At 38.9% G+C, this 19832-nt stretch overlaps 1 protein-coding gene across 7 annotated transcripts in view; it reads right to left on the reverse strand.

Moving 5' to 3' along the window:
- sash1a (SAM and SH3 domain containing 1a) overlaps nucleotides 1-19832 on the reverse strand; it is a 233123-nt gene that overhangs the window by 11882 nt on the left and 201409 nt on the right. For 3 of the 7 annotated variants that reach the window (XM_079375668.1, XM_079375671.1, XM_079375673.1), the window contains exons 3-12: nucleotides 18147-18197; nucleotides 17573-17622; nucleotides 12328-12365; nucleotides 11954-12040; nucleotides 11486-11598; nucleotides 9781-9882; nucleotides 3698-3830; nucleotides 2655-3055; nucleotides 881-952; nucleotides 604-741 (exon numbers count right to left, since the gene is read on the reverse strand). In XM_079375668.1, the coding sequence (XP_079231794.1) occupies nucleotides 604-741; nucleotides 881-952; nucleotides 2655-3055; nucleotides 3698-3830; nucleotides 9781-9882; nucleotides 11486-11598; nucleotides 11954-12040; nucleotides 12328-12365; nucleotides 17573-17622; nucleotides 18147-18197 (1185 nt within the window). The remainder of the gene's footprint in view (nucleotides 1-603; nucleotides 742-880; nucleotides 953-2654; nucleotides 3056-3697; nucleotides 3831-9780; nucleotides 9883-11485; nucleotides 11599-11953; nucleotides 12041-12327; nucleotides 12366-17572; nucleotides 17623-18146; nucleotides 18198-19832) is intronic. The other 4 variants (XM_079375669.1, XM_079375672.1, XM_079375670.1 and 1 more) reach the window with 2 other exon arrangements.

The raw sequence follows: 19832 nt of genomic DNA on the forward strand, positions 1-19832 counted from the left end.
AGATGATGCATATAATATAAAGGCCACAAAAAGGATAGTTGATTGCAGTACTGCTGAGAGATAAATCCTCTAGTTTAGCAAAGTAATTACACTAAACTGCCACTAGGTGGCACTCCAACATAATATGATTACAGGGAGCAAGACATGGTGTTGGCACACAAATTTCTCTTTGCACACATGAGCTCAACACTGACTAACAAACATACATATCCAGAAATCTTCATTAAACATGCCAAAAGAGATGGCGTCATATAGATGTAAACTCTTGCCTCAATTGTAACTAAAACCTAGTTAGCTGCTTACAGAGGCAGCATTTTTGGACAAACATATTCAATAGAGTGAATACAAACACATGTGAATACAGGCAGTGAGTGTGTATTCAACACTGCCAGGGAGTAAGGGTGTGTTTAATTGGACTGAGCTTGTATCCAAGCTCTAGGCTACAATAAAAGATGTTTGACCCTAGTTTGAAACTCAGAAAGTAGGGCACACATGTGCTACTTCCCTCTGGAGTAAAGGCAGGGTCTCACCTCTGAACAAGCCAGCTACATAGCACATAACTCGGCACGGTCAAAGCAAGCATATGGGAATCTGTGTGTGTACCTGTTCAGAGAGAGACCCGGCATATTTCTTGGACATGCGTTTCCTCATAGTCTCTTTCACAGACTTGACTTTCTTTCCTAGAGAGATACGGGACGTGGTGGGAGATTTCACAGCATCCCTGTACAGAGCCTCCTGCTCCTTATGCCAGAGAGAGAGAAAGAGAGCGATTAAGCACACTGAAAGCCAGCTGATCAACACAACTGGATTGCAAACACTGCAGCTGCATATGAGAGCTGAAATCAAAAGGAAGCGAGAGAAAGAGCGCATGTGTACTCACACTAGGCTCGGTCGTGTTGACCACATGGAGGGAACGATTAGACAGGTCAAATCCTCCAAAGCTACACGTTCTCTGTAGGAAAAATACATAATTACTGTGAATTCACGAGAAAATTAATATATTAGAGACAGTCATTTAAAACAATTCACAAAAAGTCTCAATGATTCATGCTGCTCTTTAGAATGGAAACCACACATTTTAAAATGACGAGCTGACAAAAGAAATAGTTCATGGTATGACCTGATTTCCTATTTAACTCAAAATAAAATCTTTCCGCAGTTGTTTAGCATTATGTAAATAAACCAATGCTTTCTTGTAAAACCTTGATGAATTAACTGAAAATTGGTACTGAAACAATTTGAAAAAAAAAAAAAAATTGTGATCTGATTTAAGGCAACATCTTAAATCGCTCAAATGCAAGCGATGCATTAAATTTAAATAAACAGGCTTTTCATTTTACGACATTTTGTTGAAAAGTTCTCCAAAAGCAGCAGAATAAGAGATATCCGGTTCAAAATAAACAGAATAAAGATCAAATGCTGTAGTATGAGACGCTGTTGCATATTGCATGGAATAACATCATGCACTATATATATAGCATTCATGCCTAGGCTGAAAGAGGCATTTCCAACCCAAAATGGATGAAAGAGTTCACTGATGAAGATCACGGTCATGTTCACATTCACTATGAATGACGACGAGGATCCGCAGATGACAGACTCTACAAAGCTGCAGAAGGAACTCCATATTTATTTTCTTCTACCACTCTCCACTGTCTCACGGACTAAGAGTTTCAATTATGCTCTGACACACATGACTGACTACAAGAAAATAAGTCAAGAAATGAAAGGAGAGAAGCTCAGGATGGGGAAAGATAAGACTTGAGGTATTGTCACATTCTATGTCTCTTCTGCACCTTTCTAAGATTATAAAATTTCGACTCCATACTGCAGTAACATGAGTCTACAGTAACGAGAAGAGCTGACGGCTAACTGACAGTCTAAGGGATTTCTAGCTTTAATAATCACCCCAGAGATGGGTGAAGATTTTAGAAACAAAATGCAGTTTATGACAGCACAGTTCATATTTCAGTATCAGACTTGGTCTTGAAATATAACTCAAGCAGTTTGTCTCTAAATTGTACCCTACTGCAATTCTCTTCTGCAGCTTTGCAGCAGCCTGTTCCTCCAGTGCAGCAGGGGGCACTGTAGATCTGCTCTTCCGGCACACTCACAGACTTCTGCTGGATGCGTAAGAGCACGCGCTTGGTGCAGCGATCCATGCTGGATGCCCACTTCCTGTTCGCATCTCTTTCGTCTTCCAGGAGCCAACGTCTGTCTGCTTTGCTCAGCGTGACGGGCCTAACCAGCCCGGTCCAGTTCAAGTGGCCATACAGGCTGCGTTCCACCACGTATGTGATGTTGAGCTCACTAACTGCTGTCCTTCCCTTCAGACGCCTCGGTGGAAACAGCCAGCTGCCCACTACTCCGCCCCCACAGCTCTTCCCCTTCTCCCTGGCCAATGGAAGCTCACGAGTGGGAGGGGAAGGGGGCAAGGTGGAGGAGGGAGCGATGGTTTTCTGAGCGTTGCAGGAACGTTGGTAGAGCAGGTGCTTGGTGGAGTACGCGTAGTTTGGGTCAGGCTTATTGCGTTGCCACATGGAGACCGGTGGCCGTTTGGTGGTGTTAATGTCATCTAAAGACACCAGAAGGGGGTGCGGCTTTGGGCGGGGCCTAGTGAGGCCGTAAAAAGCGTAGACGCTGTCAGTACTTACCCCGTGTGATAGAGATGACAAAGCCTTCCGCATCTCTCCGTCTGTAGCTGAGCGGGAGCCTTTAGCATTGTCGTCTCCCAGACCCTCCAATTCGGTGAAAGAGGAGCCACTACCCCCCACTACACCCAGTCCAGATCCAGCACTACTCTTCCGCGGAGGGCGGATCAGGCCGTGGGGATGTGTGCCAGGGGTCTTCACTAACATGTGAGCAGGTTTCCAGGCGTCAAGGCTACTGGTGGAGGGCGAGGTGGTCAGGCTGTCCGTGTCCCCATCCAGAGAGAGCTGCTCTTGGGCAAGAGAGGACAAAGAAGAGTCTGTGCACTGGGCCGGTTTCTTGTGGATTTCCGCATACAGAGCATTTATGTCATCACATAAGGGAGCTGCATCCAGACTGAGTGAATCTGCAGAAAAAGAAAGATCAAAACAAAAACTTCTATAAACCAAAATATCTTAATCTATTCCAAGCAATACTGGCTCATGAATTATTGAATAGCAGTGGAATAAAGTTTGGATAAAAATTCATATCAAATAAAATGCTAAAATGCAAAGTCGATGCTCACTAAGGGTGCATTTATTTGATCAAAAATACAATAAAAACTATTGCAATTTTCAGCAGCCATTATGCCAGTCCATGTATTTTGATCCTTCAGAAATCATTCTAATATGCTGAATTGGTACTCAAGAAACATTTCTTACTATTATTCTTACTAACAATGTTATTATTTTGTTTTTGTGGAAACAGTGATTCTTTGCTAAACAACATTTATTTGAAATGCAAACCTTCTGTAACATTATCATTGTCTTTCTTGTCACCTTTGATCCATTTAATGCATCCTTCAAGAATAAAAATACTATTTTCTTAAAATTCCACTGACCCCAAACTTTTGAATGGTAATGTTAATTAAATATGAAATACCAAAAACTAATATTAATTGTTTCAAATGCCACATATGTGCAGCATGAGAAATTGTTTTTTGAGATTTGCTGAAAAAAACAAAAACAAACTTGAGTTAATGCCATAAGAACAAGTCTTTTCCAGCTACCTTGTGAGCCTTGTCTTTTGCTGTCATCCACTTTGATGAGCTTCTTGCGAACACGTCGAGTCGAGTTGACCAGCTTGTGAAGCCTCTTGAATTTCACAGAGTCCTCCTGCTCATCATCTGACTGCTCCACAGACTAGAGAGAGAAAACTCAACTTCAGTATTATATCACCTTCAATGAACATAAAATGTAACATCTTTCACAGACATACACAAAAACAGAAAATTATGGCTTCAACTGGTATGAACAGATTATGACATGTTTAGGATGGGCTTTTGATATTAAGGACATGACTTAATGCAATATGGAGTTATGTGTTATTAAATTTTATGTCCAGGAAAAACACTTAAGTCTTGTTTTTGAACATAACAGATGGGTATGAGTGAGCATTTGTGGTGGAACAAATCCTTTTCTTAGTCCAAATGAATAAATCTGATAGGGACTATACTGCTGAGATCATTTATGACCGGATCACTTCTCCAAACAAACATCTAACATAACCTGACCTCACAGTTAACACATCATATGTAATACTGAAACCTCTGATACACAAAACAAAGCCTCTTTAATCTACCCAAATCCCAAACTTGCAATTTTGAAAAAGCACACCAAAAAAAAAAAAATTGTTCACTGCAAAAGTACACCACATTATGGGATGACATACTATTTTTTAACTAACAGGATATAATTTGCTCTAACCACAGACTGTTTTTAAACCATCAGGAGAGACTGAGCTGTTTTGACCAAGATCAATAATTGGCAATTATATCTGTGTACCCCAACACACCACACACTTAAGTGTTCCACTAAATCACTGAGGTTGAATGTGATCTGTTACTGGAAATCTAAAGTTCAATCACATGCACACACAAAATCTCAATGGTTCACCATAGGAGTAATCTTTCTTAATCATTCAAGGCCACAATGACCATTATTCAAAAAGAAGAAGAGTTATTGTGATGATAGACGAGAAATATAGTTGGACACACGGCTAATAACACTGCTCAAACAGCTCAAAGTGTATTCCGAGAAATAGAGCAGAAAAACTCATTTACATAATAATCAAAAGCACTCATATGAAGAAAATAACGTCTGGACAATCTCATTAAGGACTTAAGGGCTGCTCAAATCCCATCGCCAGCAAGTTAACAAAATCACATTTCAAACAAGAGCAAGGGAGGAAAGAAAAAAAGAAGAAAGAAATAGAACAAAAAAACAAGAATACGTGCAAAAGTGTGTCCAGCTGTGCTCCTACCAGCAGTAGTTTCCTCTAGTTTAGTTGTTAGCAGACCATGCAAAAATCCCAACGCAACACCATCTCACGCCGAGACGAATACAAACTATAAACAGTTTTTTGAAGGAAACTCTGCAATATCTGGAGGCAGGGGAGTGACTGTGGCAAAAGGCGTGAGCTTGTGTGTCCGGAAACATTGCGAGGTCTGCCACATGACCCCTGAACATCCTTAATGGTCTTCAGAGGAGAAAAGGAATGTGGGCCAGAGAGAAGAAAGGCTGGTCTGGTTGCCGTCCATTCATATACAGATACAGTACATCCTCTGTGACAACAGCTACTAACACTGACCCCAGATCAGCTCATTCCGGTGGAGCCGTGATGGGCCACTATACTGAATGCAGCTGACACTGATCTCATGACAGGGAAACCCTGCGGATACACAGCAAGCTCTCAGTGTTCTGATTAATGTTAAACTGAGCTTAGATCAGCGGGAACCCCAGAGAGAGTTGTGCCCGTCAGTTTAACCGTTCACAGACTAGGGCTGACCCATTTCCATTTATAAATAGGAGATCATCAACCCAGGGGCCAAGATTCCTACAGAGATCCATTTTTTAATTCAGATGCTGAGATTCAATTTGCACATGCTGATGTGTGGTAGAGACAGGCAGGAGGAAATGTGTGTGAGTGTGTGTGTTTCAGAAACACCCTCAGGGGCTCAGAGATACAGGGTCTTTGTATGAATAAGATTTGCTTACCTCATTTCCTCTCCTTTTGCTATAACGGGTAAAACAGTACAAAGGGAGAATCTCACGAACAAATGTCCGGGTCATATTTCACCCCAATAAAAGAATTACAAATTATATTTATGAAAATAAAACCTTTTTTCAATGGACTGTTGAGATTTTTTTGCAAGAAGATCATCTTCCATCACAATTAATTTACTTTTTAAAATTAATTTTCCATAAAAAACCTTAATGTAATGTGATTATTTTAATTTCTAAAAAAATAATTTATTGTGAAAAATCTAATATAAATAAGAAAATAAATAAATATATATATATATACAGTGGCATTCAAACATTCACTGATGCTCCTGAAGGAAACACGATGCATTAAGAGCTGGGGGTGAAAACTTTTTGAATTTGAAGATCAAGGTAAATTGTACTTCATTTGTCTTCCAGGAAACATGCAAGTATCTTCTGTCGCGTCAGAAGGGCAGTACTAAATGGAAAAATATGATATTTCAACAAAATAAGAAAAATTTGGACATCTTCATCCTGTTCAAAAGTTTTCACCCCCCGGCTCTTAATGCATCGTGTTTCCTTCAGGAGCATCAGTGAATGTTTGAACCTTTTTTAATTGTTGTGTTTGAGTCCCTCAATCATCCTCAGTGTGAAAAGGTGGATCTCAAAATCATACAGTTACTGCTGGAAAGGGTTCAAATATGCAAAAGATGCTGGACAACTGAAGATTCTGCAGGACATGGAGGATTTTTCTGAAGAACAGTGCTCAGTTTAACTGTTCAGAACAAACAAGGGACTCATGAACAACCATCACAAAACAAAAAAACAGTCGTAGATCATCCAGGTAACCACACACAGTATTAAGAACCAAGGGTTCCCAAACTTTTGAATGTGGTTATTTTAATAATTTCAGCTATTTTTTTGTCTTGTGGACTATATGTAAACATCTTTTATGGAAAATATCTTACTCAGGACAGTACTAAATAAAAAATAACATGCATTTTGTATGATCTCTCTTATTTTGGTAAAATTATCCACATTTTCTGCAAGGGGTTCCCAAACTTTCGATCCCCACTGTATGTATGTATGTATGTATGTATGTATGTATGTATGTATGTATGTATGTATGTATGTATGTATGTATGTATGTATGTATGTATGTATGTATGTATGTATGTATGTATGTATGTATGTATGTATGTATGTATGTATGTATGTATATATATATATATATATATATATATATATATATATATATATATATATGAGAAATTGAACAGGTGTTCCTAATAATCCTTTAGGTGAGAGTGTGTGTGTGTGAGTGTGTGAGTGAGTGTGTGTGTGTGTATGTATATATATATATATATATATATATATATATATATATATATTATTAATGCAATCATTAATGCAATGACTTATTAATGCAATGATCTAATCAACCAATCACATGGCAGTTGCTTCAATGCATTTAGGGGTGTGGTCCTGGTCAAGACAATCTCCTGAACTCCAAACTAAATGTCAGAATGGGAAAGAAAGGTGATTTAAGCAATTTTGAGCGTGGAATGGTTGTTGGTGCCAGACGGGCCGGTCTGAGTATTTCACAATCTGCTCAGTTACTGGGATTTTCACGCACAACCATTTCTAGGGTTTACAAAGAATGGTGTGAAAAGGGAAAAACATCCAGTATGCGGCAGTCCTGTGGGCGAAAATGCCTTGTTGATGCTAGAGGTCAGAGGAGAATGGGCCGACTGATTCAAGCTGATAGAAGAGCAACTTTGACTGAAATAACCACTCGTTACAACTGAGGTATGCAGCAAAGCATTTGTGAAGCCACAACACGCACAACCTTGAGGCAGATGGGCTACAACAGCAGAAGACCCCACCGGGTACCACTAATTTCCACTACAAATAGGAAAAAGAGGCTACAATTTGCACAAGCTCACCAAAATTGGACGGTTGAAGACTGGAAAAATGTTGCCTGGTCTGATGAGTCTCGATTTCTGTTGAGACATTCAGATTGTAGAGTCAGAATTGGGCGTAAACAGAATGAGAACATGGATCCATCATGCCTTGTTACCACTGTGCAGGCTGGTGGTGGTGGTGTAATGGTGTGTGGGATGTTTTCTTGGCACACTTTAGGCCCCTTAGTGCCAATTGGGCATCGTTTAAATGACACGGCCTACCTGAGCATTGTTTCTGACCATGTCCATCCCTTTATGACCACCATGTACCCATCCTCTGATGGCTACTTCCAGCAGGATAATGCACCATGTCACAAAGCTCGAATCATTTCAAATTGGTTTCTTGAACATGACAATGAGTTGACTGTACTAAAATGGCCCCCACAGTCACCAGATCTCATCCCAATAGAGCATCTTTGGGATGTGGTGGAACGGGAGCTTCGTGCCCTGGATGTGCATCCCACAAATCTCCATCAACTGCAAGATGCTATCCTATCAATATGGGCCAACATTTCTAAAGAATGCTTTCAGCACCTTGTTGAATCAATGCCACGTAGAATTAAGGCAGTTCTGAAGGCGAAAGGGGGCCAAACAGTATTAGTATGGTGTTCCTAATAATCCTTTAGGTGAGTGTATATCAACATTTGAACAACATACCTTTTTTGTCAAGAATTTATACATATTTATTTATATAGATGCATTATCAAAGAGAAGGGTTTGTTTTTTTCTTTCTTTACAAGAGCTTCACCCACAAAATTTTTTATAATTCTCTTCAAATCCATTATCAGAATTCATTTAAAAAGAGGTCTTCAATTTCCTCTAATTTAATCCTTTTGGACATGACATGACATGACACTGACCACACACAAACAAACAAAGATGCACAGAAAGCATAGGACGGGCAGTGACTCCTCTCAGCGGACAAAAGGCTTTGCTGGGCGGACTGAGTCATTCTGTAGCTTTAAGCGCTGAGCGAAGCAGTGCTGTGGTTTGTTAACATCAAAAAGCATAGCAAAAACCGCTTAGCTGTTGACCATTAGAAAAGGAGGTGTATGTTTACTTCCAGAGGCTGAAAGCTGCTCAGAGTTTCCATGATAACTATGTGTATATTTGTGTACTTGCAGCTTATTTCTCCAAGAGGGCAAACTAAATCCACTGTTACCAAACCTTTCAAGGCTTTAACCGAGAACCCCTTCATGCAATGCTTGGGACGGCCCTGTGCACAGGCACATATATACGGTCTACACAAAGCATGCTCTTGTAATAGTAACTAGAGTAGCCAAAGTAGCGTGACATATCCAACTGTTGTTTTCAAAGCAGAAGAAAAGGCCAGGAGGCAGAAATGGCCACATATCACTCTTCTGTTAAGACACACATTATGACCTCATCACCAGGGGATGTTTAGTGTGCCAGTAGAAATGACATCAACACTAGAGGTTTTACAGTGAGCCGCCAGTGCCAGATGCTCATTACAGCTGAGGCATTACAACATCATCGTCTCCATTCAAACACGTATGACATATCAGCTTTCAGATCACTGCTTGTACAGATTTAGAATTTATGGTGCACTCAATAAATCACTCATTTAAAGAGTGCCACCTCAACAGAAATGAATCGTACTGTAAAAATTATGTACATGAGATGATATGAAGACTCAAGTCATATCAGTTACCTAATAAAAGTCACGTTCACATGACTGACTACGATTTGCACATTTTCAAAGTGAAACTGAAGCATGATACTATATTCATGCCACTATGCATCATATACTACCACTATGTATCATATAAATACAAGACTATCAGCATAAACAAACACTGAGTGCACATTTAAAGCTGTAAGAGTCCTACAGCTTCTAACAAATGAAAGTGTGTTCAGTGTGGTTATAGCAGGGAAGGGGATGAACTGGGTTGACGTAAGGACTGCCACTGCCTGAGTTTATAAACCACAATGTCACTAGTGTGGTCTGCAGAGATTTAACTCCATAGACACACACACAAGACATCAGTCAGTACAGTGAGAGACATTACTAACACTTACTGCTGGGGGAAAATAAACTTTGATGTGACTGAATGAGGTTATGTTGTAAACACACCCTATATACACTCAGGTCTACAGTCTGGGTGGTTTAGTAAAGTACTTACATTGCAGACGGAGGAGAGGTTAACAGTGGGACTGGATCCATCAGTCCACTCTGCTGTGTCTGTACTGCTGCTCAACTGTCTGTTCCTCTCATATTCCTTTAACTATGGAGAACAAGAGGTCAAAGAGAGCCGCCCCCCTCGCCCTTACACTCACACACCCTATCTGTTACAGAGAACACCCCATACAACCATGTATAGACACACAAAGCTTTCATCAGTCACCAGCAAAATACATGAAAAAAGAAGACAGACACAGGGACAAACAGAAACGTCACGTCCATTCAATCTGAGATTTTTTTTTTTTAAATGTATACATTTTTTATGCTTATATAAACTACTATTCAAACGTTTGGGTTTCTGAATGTCAGAAAACATTGGAATGATTTCTGAAGTATCACAATACTGAAAATTGGAGAAATGGCTGCTGAAAATTCAGCTTTACCATCACAGGAATAAATCACATTTTAAAATATATTCAAACAGATATACCACAATATTATTGTTATTACTTTATTTTTTATTAAATAAATGCTTAGTGAGCATAAGAGACTTTCTTTCAAAAATTATATTATAGACTATTATAACAAGAGAAAAAAAAACAGACCCAAACTTATGAATGGTTGTGTATTTATAGGCTTTTGTACATATTAATAATTAATTACTTTTATTTTTATATTTACTTGATTTATTCTGTGTATATATGAATAATATCATTTATTAAAAGTGTGTATTATTATAAAGTTTTTAGGTTAAAATGTTTTCTACCCACCCTTATGTCACTCCAATTTCTATTTTTTCCCCCCACTGGAACAAAATGTCAAAGGTGCTCTTTTTCATACAATAAAAATGCATAATGATCATTGGCTGATCCTGGGTCCATTTTCATGCTACACTATGCACCACTGGACTAGTCTATCTAAAACTTGATAAAAATAGATAGATAAATAAATAAAAAAGGATGCATGACGTCCTTGGACACGCAAAGAAACATAACACAAAAAGACAATGAACACAGAACAAGTAAAGCAACATTCATTTGAAAAAAAAAAAAAAAAACATTTGCATTCAAACAAACACAAGAGGACAGACACATGTTCATGCATGCTTACAGCATGTATGATGATGGCAACTATCCACAAAGGCTTAGCATTGATTCAAACTTTAGATCCAGTCAATCGGGACTATTCATTTCTGAGATGAACCAACTACCAGTCCAAAGGAGAAAAAACTGAAGCAGAGACTTTAAAGAATGTAGAAAACCCAGTTGGTTAAAGGAATCAATGTCAGCCTTGTGGAGAGAAGAAAGCCACATTCTACAGTCGTCCATTAGGTTCATTATCAGATGATAATTAATCATTATCATGTTCTCAAAACAAAATGACAGGAAAAAAGAGACCTACTATCACCCAACACACCTAAACAGTGAAAAAGAACAGAAGAAACCTATCCAACCAATCCCAGCTAACCCTACGTCAGAAATTAGACACCAAACACCCTCCTTCATCTCAACAAAACAAGAAATCTACTGCAGCTCTCAGATGCAGGGTCAGTGCGCATGTATTTATATGTATGTAAGTGTGTGCATATGCGTTTGGAGGAAGGAAGGAGCAGGGGCATCAGTCTAGGTAAGTAAGGTTAGTAAACATGAAGGTAAGCCAGGAAAGCTCATTTGCGTTGTTTTTTGGGGATGATGGGATGCGTTTACCCGTCCCAGTGCCTCCTCCACTGTGATCATCTTCTCTTTCACCATCATCATAAGCTGGATCCGTTCTTCATCACTCATAGTGATCTCGCTGGCCACATAGCCAACGTCCTCTCCTGAAGAGTCAAAGGTCAAAGGTGAGCAACAAGAACAAGGGAAAGCCTCTTTAGGCCAAGTTAGTTTATTCAGTGACCATCATATTATTAAGATCATGTTTCAAAAACATAATTTGAAATCAGTAATAATATCTGACAACAGTGGTGCCATAAATTCATTTTTGAAGGCAAAACAAAAAAAGTTTTACTCATTCTAGGTAAACAGCATCAAAAATTAATTGGCTATTTAAGTGAAAGATGTAATTACAGCCACAATATTATTTTTTCTTCCATTCACATTCCTACGAGTGGCCCATCTTTTCTCTCATACATTGTCTCGGAGTTATGAAGGGAGGAGTGAGTTTGTTTTCATTACCTTTTGACGTTTGCCTTGTGACCCCTTTCTGTGACTTTCGAAAGTTCTGCCAGAAGGATTTGTTTTTCTTCTTGTTGTCCCATTTTCCTGTATGTGAAGAGAGGAGAAAGCCATCAGGTCCATCAAACTCATTAATTTTTGTACAAACATACACTCCGAAATACCTACATTTAATGCTTTACAAAAAAGAACTAACTCTACATCCATTATCTAACATCTATACATCTGCCCATCTACAAAACAGACTTTTAGTGTTTACAGAACCCTGTCACCAGAACATTTCAGTCTGGTATAAAACCAAATAATTCCAATATAATTTCCTCAGAACCACCAAAAGATTATCATAATAAAAGTTTTCATAATGAAACACAAACCTGATCCATCTTCAGAGCTGGATTTGTGCAGAGGAATTCTGATGAAAAACAGAAAGAACGGAATTAGGACATGTTTAATACAACACTTCAACACTGAACATACATTTCTCATATTCAGCCTCATCTCCTACTGACAGGAAGTATGCATGTACAAGCGGCAGCTGGATTTGTGTTAACCAAATGTATAGAGAAATTTCTATGATTTGAGGCAGTAGAGGGCAGTGTGGTGCTGTTCACAGAGCACATGTCAGGCTCCTGAGGCTCACAGGGCACAGATGAGACGCAGCGAAACAAGATGAGGAAGACAGAAAGTGAGAGGGAGAAAAAGGGAACAAGAGCCACCACAGGACAGACACTGCCTGTTTATATTTCCACTTCGCTCCTCTGAGGCACAGTGCCTTTGGAAAATACCAAAATAACAGAAATCTAACACACACACCAGCACTCATTTATCGAGTCAAAAGATAAACATACAAGATTCCACAGATAACAAATTGATGCTGGCAAAATAAACTTGGCCTCATTACATACTACTCACATACATCACATACTACTAATACCTTTGGAAGCTGTTTCTCTAAATGTTTTATATACTAATATATTCTTCTATACTAATTTTCAAAATCAGTCAGTCGATTGGTTATCTGAGCAACTAATCGTGATGGACAAATACATTCGTTGGAATGTGTGTTTGTGTCCAATTAATATATTTATTACCAAAAATAAATGCATGTACACTGGCGTTCAACAATCTGGAGTCTGTTTTCATCCAAGGCTGCATTTGTTTGATCAAAAATACAATAAAAACAGCAATATTGTGAAATTATATTACAATTTAAAAAAACATTTTCTGCTTTAATATGTCAAAATATAAATGAAAGTATATTAAATATTAAAATATTTTCAGCCACCACTGATCATGTCTTCACGTCACATGAACCATCAGAAATCATTCAATATTACTATTACATTATTATTTACTGACCCAAAACATTTGAACAGTAGTGTGTATGTATATAAACAGCCTAACATTCAAATAAAATCATATTTTTTTTTTCATACAGAACAACTGGACATGCCATCCTGATTTGGGAAAATATCTAGTGTTTACATTCCCATTGGTCATGTGACATCGATCATGTTGACTGTCATATAGTCGGTTGTAAAACGTTGTGTGAAACTGGGCCATGTGTTAACTGCCAGTAAGAGGAAACATCTGAACTCAGCCGACTGTCAACAAAACCCAAAACACAGAGGGAGAAGAAAACATTCTGCCTCAAACGAGTGTTTGTTCTGCAGATGAGGACTTGAACACAAGTATGCAAGTGTATGTGTTGTGGTTTTCTTATTTGGGTGGTGGATTCTCGCTCATCCTTTGGTTAAGAAAACAATCTCAATCTAGTCTGCACTAAAGTAAACACTGACACTGGCATGTTAGCATACACTTACACACACTTGCGTGCACCTAAGTATGCCGGTCTGGTTTTCTCCACAGGAAGAATCATTACGTTTGCGTGCATGCTTTTCATCTGCTGTCCATGTGTCCCAAATGCATCTATGACATTCTCACTATCAGTATCTACACACACTCAAGAGGACAGTGTGTGTGTTTAGTGTCAGGTCAGATGTTACATGTCATTACAAGGACTGTGAAAATGTGCTTGTGTTAAAACATAGATTCTTGCATATTTCAGGATGTCCACTGCACTCTGACCAAATAAAGACGTCAACGCTGCTCTTTTATCCAAATGTGTGTTTGAGACAAGGCATGACAGAGGCCTCCCTGAATTATCATATCATTATGCTGCCATGGCAACACAAACTTTCTCTGTTTAACCTCTCATTCACCCCACACAGAATCCAAAGGGAGTCTCCTGCTTGTATGCTAACTGCATCTCATGCTAAAAAGGCCCCATTGAATAGTAGCTCGGTAAATTAGGCTCCATTCAGGATTTCTGCTATTGACAGAGCTGTATGTGTGTGAGCACAGTGTGACCAGCATACAATACAAGCGTGTTACAGTCCGTCAGTTTCTTTCTTTTATTTCGCAGGGTGTCTTGTGTCTTTACTGGTGTGTGTCTAGCAGAATATAAGCCCTGCTGGCTGCATTCCTTCACTGCGAGTAACTGTCATGTCCACTATCTCCTAACAGAGGGATCCTTGGCTTGCTGAGATTGTTATTCAGAGAAGGTGATGGAAGAATGCTCTGAAATATTTACTTTCTCCACACGATTCAACTGTGTTCTTTAATTTAATATGAGGCATGTTTGGGATGGACAACTGCATTTACTAAAAGACTCAACAGAAGTTGTTTGGGATGAATAATGTCTTGTAACCATAGTAGCAGACAGTAACTACATCTGTGAAGATTTAATTTGTAGTTTTGTGTCAATTTGAACATTTTGGGCAGCATCTGCTGTTTTCAACCACACAGATATGCAATTAACAAGTCTGATTCAACCTACTTTAGCATTTTGACTTCCTCTCTGACTACATAAACCTCTGTCTAATTTTAATAACCTGAGAGAGAATAGCCCTAATATTCATAATGGACTGCCAAGAATATAGCTGCATAAATGTACATTATGTGCTGCATGTTTCAGAGTTAGCTTTTTTCTATTCGCAATGATTTTTTCTTCTAATTTGTGTAGCCCTTGAAAAGAATATACATTTAAGTGTTTGTTTAGATCATAAGTATCAACCAAATGTGCTCCCAAAATTCAGTTGTGAATCTTGATTATTTAAAGGAGTCACTTTGCTTATGGAATATGGTTGTCAATTTCCTTTACGACCTGAACAAAATGGTATGAACAAAACCATATATAGCTTTTTTTTTTTTTTTTTTTTTTTTTAAATCGGACAACTGTGTTCTGTTGCTGTGAATGTAGCCAGTTTGCCTTCTGTCTTTGCATGATTGTTATCAGAATTATCAGAACTGGCCTTCCAAAGTGTGAGATCAGTCCTATTACTATGCCGACATGTTTTCACTATTGAATCAAGAGGAACATCATGAAGTTCTGTACATCACTGATGCATCACTACAGTGATGTATGTTCACTGTTCTTTTAGAGCTGGGAGTGGTTTGACTTCCTCTTTCCTCTAGTCAAACTGCTGATGAAGAGGAACACTGCTATCCCAGGGTGCACCTGGTGTCCTGTGATTGGTTGGTTTGCTTCCTTACACCTGGCTTTGGAGTTCAGAACACACATATGATTGAGCACAAAAACACACATACAAAGATTGCAAAGGAAGTGTCCAGGAAATGACCTTCACTAGAGGTCATGGTAAATGGAGCTTGAGGGATTTCCTTAAAGCCACACACACTCAAAATACGTAAATTTTCTCAGTACCGTTACATTTCTACCACCTTACTATAATGAGGAAAGAATATAATTCAGAAAAAGGCAGGTTAAATCTACTTAAAGCTGATTTGGTATTTCTTATTATTAATGTAGACCATTTTTATATAACAGTTTTATATAATAGCTTAATATTTTTAGTGGAACAAATGACAATATTCTTTATATTCTTTGAGAAAGTTCAAAAGAACACAACTGATTTGAATTAGAAACCTAGCAGCATCTATTTTGTAGGAAGTCTCTGCCAACATAAGAATTAAGGGGCTTCTAAACTCACAAATCGCACACAAACACATCTCTCTCACTGTCATCGGGTTCTCTGCTATTCAACGTGAACAGCCTTTCTGGAGGCCAAGGCATCTTCTAATCATACAGACAGGAAGTCCGGGTAATCTGGCAAAGACCGTTTTGTCCGGTATGGCACTGTGCTGATAATGCCACTGACAGTTCTAAAGAATAGGATATGAAATAGGGCTCACATAAAATCATATTGCAATTATGACAAATATTATGATTATGTTTTGTACTGCGATATGGCAACCATCTAAGATATTGCTTCTGCTTCGATATCAAGGCGGAAAGAATAAAAGCTGCTCTCACATAATACTTAGTCATAATGAAACGGAAGTATCGTCACATCTTGATTTTATATATTGGTTGTTGATTGTATATTGAGATATGCGAAATGCACTCAAAAGTGAAGGCAGGTGAACATGAGCTTGCAAGAGTAGATTTAGGTGGACTAAAAACTATTTTTGAAAAATTGTTTGTTTTTTGAAAAAGTCAATGGGCTAAAATGTTTTTAAAATTTGGTTTCCAATGTTCTTCAAAATATATATATTTTTGTGTTCCATTAAAATAAAGTTTTGGGACAATATAGGGCTGAGAAAATGACAATTTTCATTTTTTGTTGAAATAACTTTTTTATATCAATCCATTCAAAACAAACAGGTTAAAGAGTTAAATCAACTAATTATTTTAAATATAAATATTGAGTGAAAATTTAAGCTAGCTTTTGTCAATCAAAGCTAGTTTTACAGGCATCACAAAGCAGAGTACCAGTCAAACCCAGCCACATGTGCACAGGACCGCAGAGACATATAAATGATGAAAGATGTGTCAGCTCCATATGTTTTACATTTATCCAAGCATACTCCTTCTCTCCAGAGAGTGTGGATGACAGCGGTAGAATTTAATCTTTCCCATGGCACGTGGACTGTTCATCCCCACAGGAAAAAACCATCAACACAGACAAGATGCATGGAGACAAAGTGCTGTTTATACACTGATATCATTCATTTAAAATTTTAATCTTCACAAAAACTCTAGTATTCTGAAATTCTCGACATGACTAATACATTAAATTAAGCAAACTGACCTTTGACAATTACACATTTGTGTGGGCAGAGATTGTCATCATGTTAGATTTAAGCAATAATGCTAAATAAAGTTCATTTAGTCAGCTTGACTAACACCCTTGTGTTACTATAAACTCACTGAGTCTCACTTAGGTCTGAATGTCTTTCTTCCTCTCTCTAATCAGCGAGTTTCATCTTAAACATCTAAGAACAATAGAGGGAAGGAAGGAAGCACCAAGATGTGAAGTAGTAAAATGGAGGAATTCACACCCATTCATACACACACTTACACTCAGGGGTAGATGGGGGATGGAGAGCAGATCTGATGTGTGTGATCATATATCTGAGAGGTCAGAAGTCGCATACAAGTCAGCCTACAAACTGTCCTTTAGGTTTGGGTAAACCATTAAGCTAATGGTTTAGATATTAAAAACTATCCTATATCTGGTTCATTAGTTTTGTTTACCTTTGTAAAAGTGAGACACAACCAGCTACTAAACATTACTGAGTGCATTGAGATTTTCTTACTTTCTCTCAGTCTCTGGAGTGGACACCTCACTGCTGATGCCAAACGATTCCTGTGGACAAAGACAGTTCATTATAGCAACTACACACACACACGTTGGTTTTTGTGGTTTATGGGGACTCTCCATAGGCGTAATGGTTTTTATACTGAACAAACTGTGTGTGCTATTGCCCTACACCAACCCTACACCTAAACTTAGCCCTCACAGGAGACTTTGTGCATTTTTAGATTTCCAAAAAACACCATTTAGTATGTTTTTTAAGCCTTTTGAATTACGGGGACATAGACAGTGTCCTCATAAACTACCTTCATATTGTAATACCTCTCTGTCATACCCATGTCATTATACAAATTTGTGTTCTCATAAACCACATAAACATGCGCGCGCACACACACACACACACACAGATTTCAATCACTGATGACACACAAATCAGTGTAATCTGAGCATGCAGTCTGCTGATTTATCACTAAGGCATTGTGAAAGAAAGTGTGTTGTAACAGTGAGTTATGGTGTTGACTGCAGGTGTGCAAATGTCTGAAAACAGATATGCACAGCATTGTGGGTCGACTGACCTGGATGTCTGAGCATAGCTGTGAAGAGTTGAAGCTGGTGTCTGCTTTTTCCTGAAAAACACACATAAAAAAGAAAGGGTTAGGAACAAGGACACACAAACACACTGCCGCTAATGTAGGGCCACACACTCATATGCCAAGAGCTTGTCTTGTGATTAAGAAAGCCCCACCCTCTGACCCCTATGCACAAATCTCCTGAGGCGCACTGAACCCGCTGATCCTGTACAGCTGCACAAGAGACCAAAAAAACATTAACATGTGGAATGAGCTAAACCTACTAGAAATACAGCACACATGAACCCTGGTACAAACCAACAAGCCAACTCTGTCAATCAGCACCTTGCCATATAAGCAACATTGTCAAAACATAACACCAAAATAATCTCAGGCCTGAAAAGCACTGATATGAATCTTAGTCCGGTTTAGAGCTGCACGATTAATCGTTAAAAGATCGCGATCTCGATTTAAATACCCACACAATCTAATTTCTAAATGACAACGATTCGCCCGTGTCTATTAAAACTTTGAAAAAATCATACCGGAACATCGAAATCGCGCTGCTGCTGATACAGAGAGCACAGTAACGTGCGGTGAAATCTTGTCATGGGTAGGCTGTGACCTATCAATGTGGCATATATGTTCATATATTCATTCAGTTAATGTAGCAACCCAAGTTCATATCAGGCATCATCACATCTCTGCCTGCATACAGCAAAGTCAGTCATATGTGAGGCTAATGCACAATCAAATCTAATAATCAAATTAATGGACACATCTATCTTATGATGACTTATACAACAAACAAATGTTTTGTGCGGGACACAGTAAGAGAGGGAAGCGGCGCGGTGTCAGCGAACCGACAAGCGGCCTAGTCACTCCTTCAAAATGCGCAAACGCGCACAGACAGCCACACACACGCTATTGGTCTGGTGACGGCGCACCAGGATTTGAATAGGCTACAGTCAGAAAACATTGTGTCAGCAGTACAGCTTTAAAGTACAAAAACACCTTATTCGCTCCTACAAACTGCGCTAGGCGCACACACCGACACGCAATGAGCATCTGGCGACAGCGCACCAGGATTAAAAAAAGAGAACTAGAAAACAGCATTTTAACCCTTACGAAATGCACCATAATCGCAGATAGACATACAGTACACATGTAGTAGAGGTGATGGAAGAGAGAACATTTTGGTGTCAGCGCACAGCAGGCCTATAGCCCACCATCAGACAACACACACAAAGCCAATATACGGGTTTAAAAAAATAAAATAAAATAAATGAATAGTTTACGTTTTAAAGGGGGTGCTTACTTTTATTTGTAGACGAAGTCCATACGTCTATCCCTCTGGACAAAGCTGTCAATTACTTTGTTGTAAAAGTCCTCTTTGTTGGGTGTATTACTCAATTTCATGAGTTGACAGCCAACGCTAGGCGCCGCTAGATGCTAGTATCGGGAAACGCGGATTGAGTGAGAGCGAGTGGATCACGTGACATGAAGCAAGCTCGGTCTCTGCCTCAATGTTGATAATTCAAGACAGCATGAGAACTGATTGCGCATGCGCAAATCTACGTAAACTACGTTCTATGGACCAAAGAGGCACTGCTAACCTCTGCCTCAATGGCCATGGCCTTGAATTTCCTGCATGAAACAATGGTTTTTAGGAGCAAACAATGGCAAAATGAG

Source organism: Barbus barbus (genome assembly GCF_936440315.1).
Source record: "Barbus barbus genome assembly, chromosome: 24".
Lineage (NCBI taxonomy): Eukaryota > Metazoa > Chordata > Actinopteri > Cypriniformes > Cyprinidae > Barbus > Barbus barbus.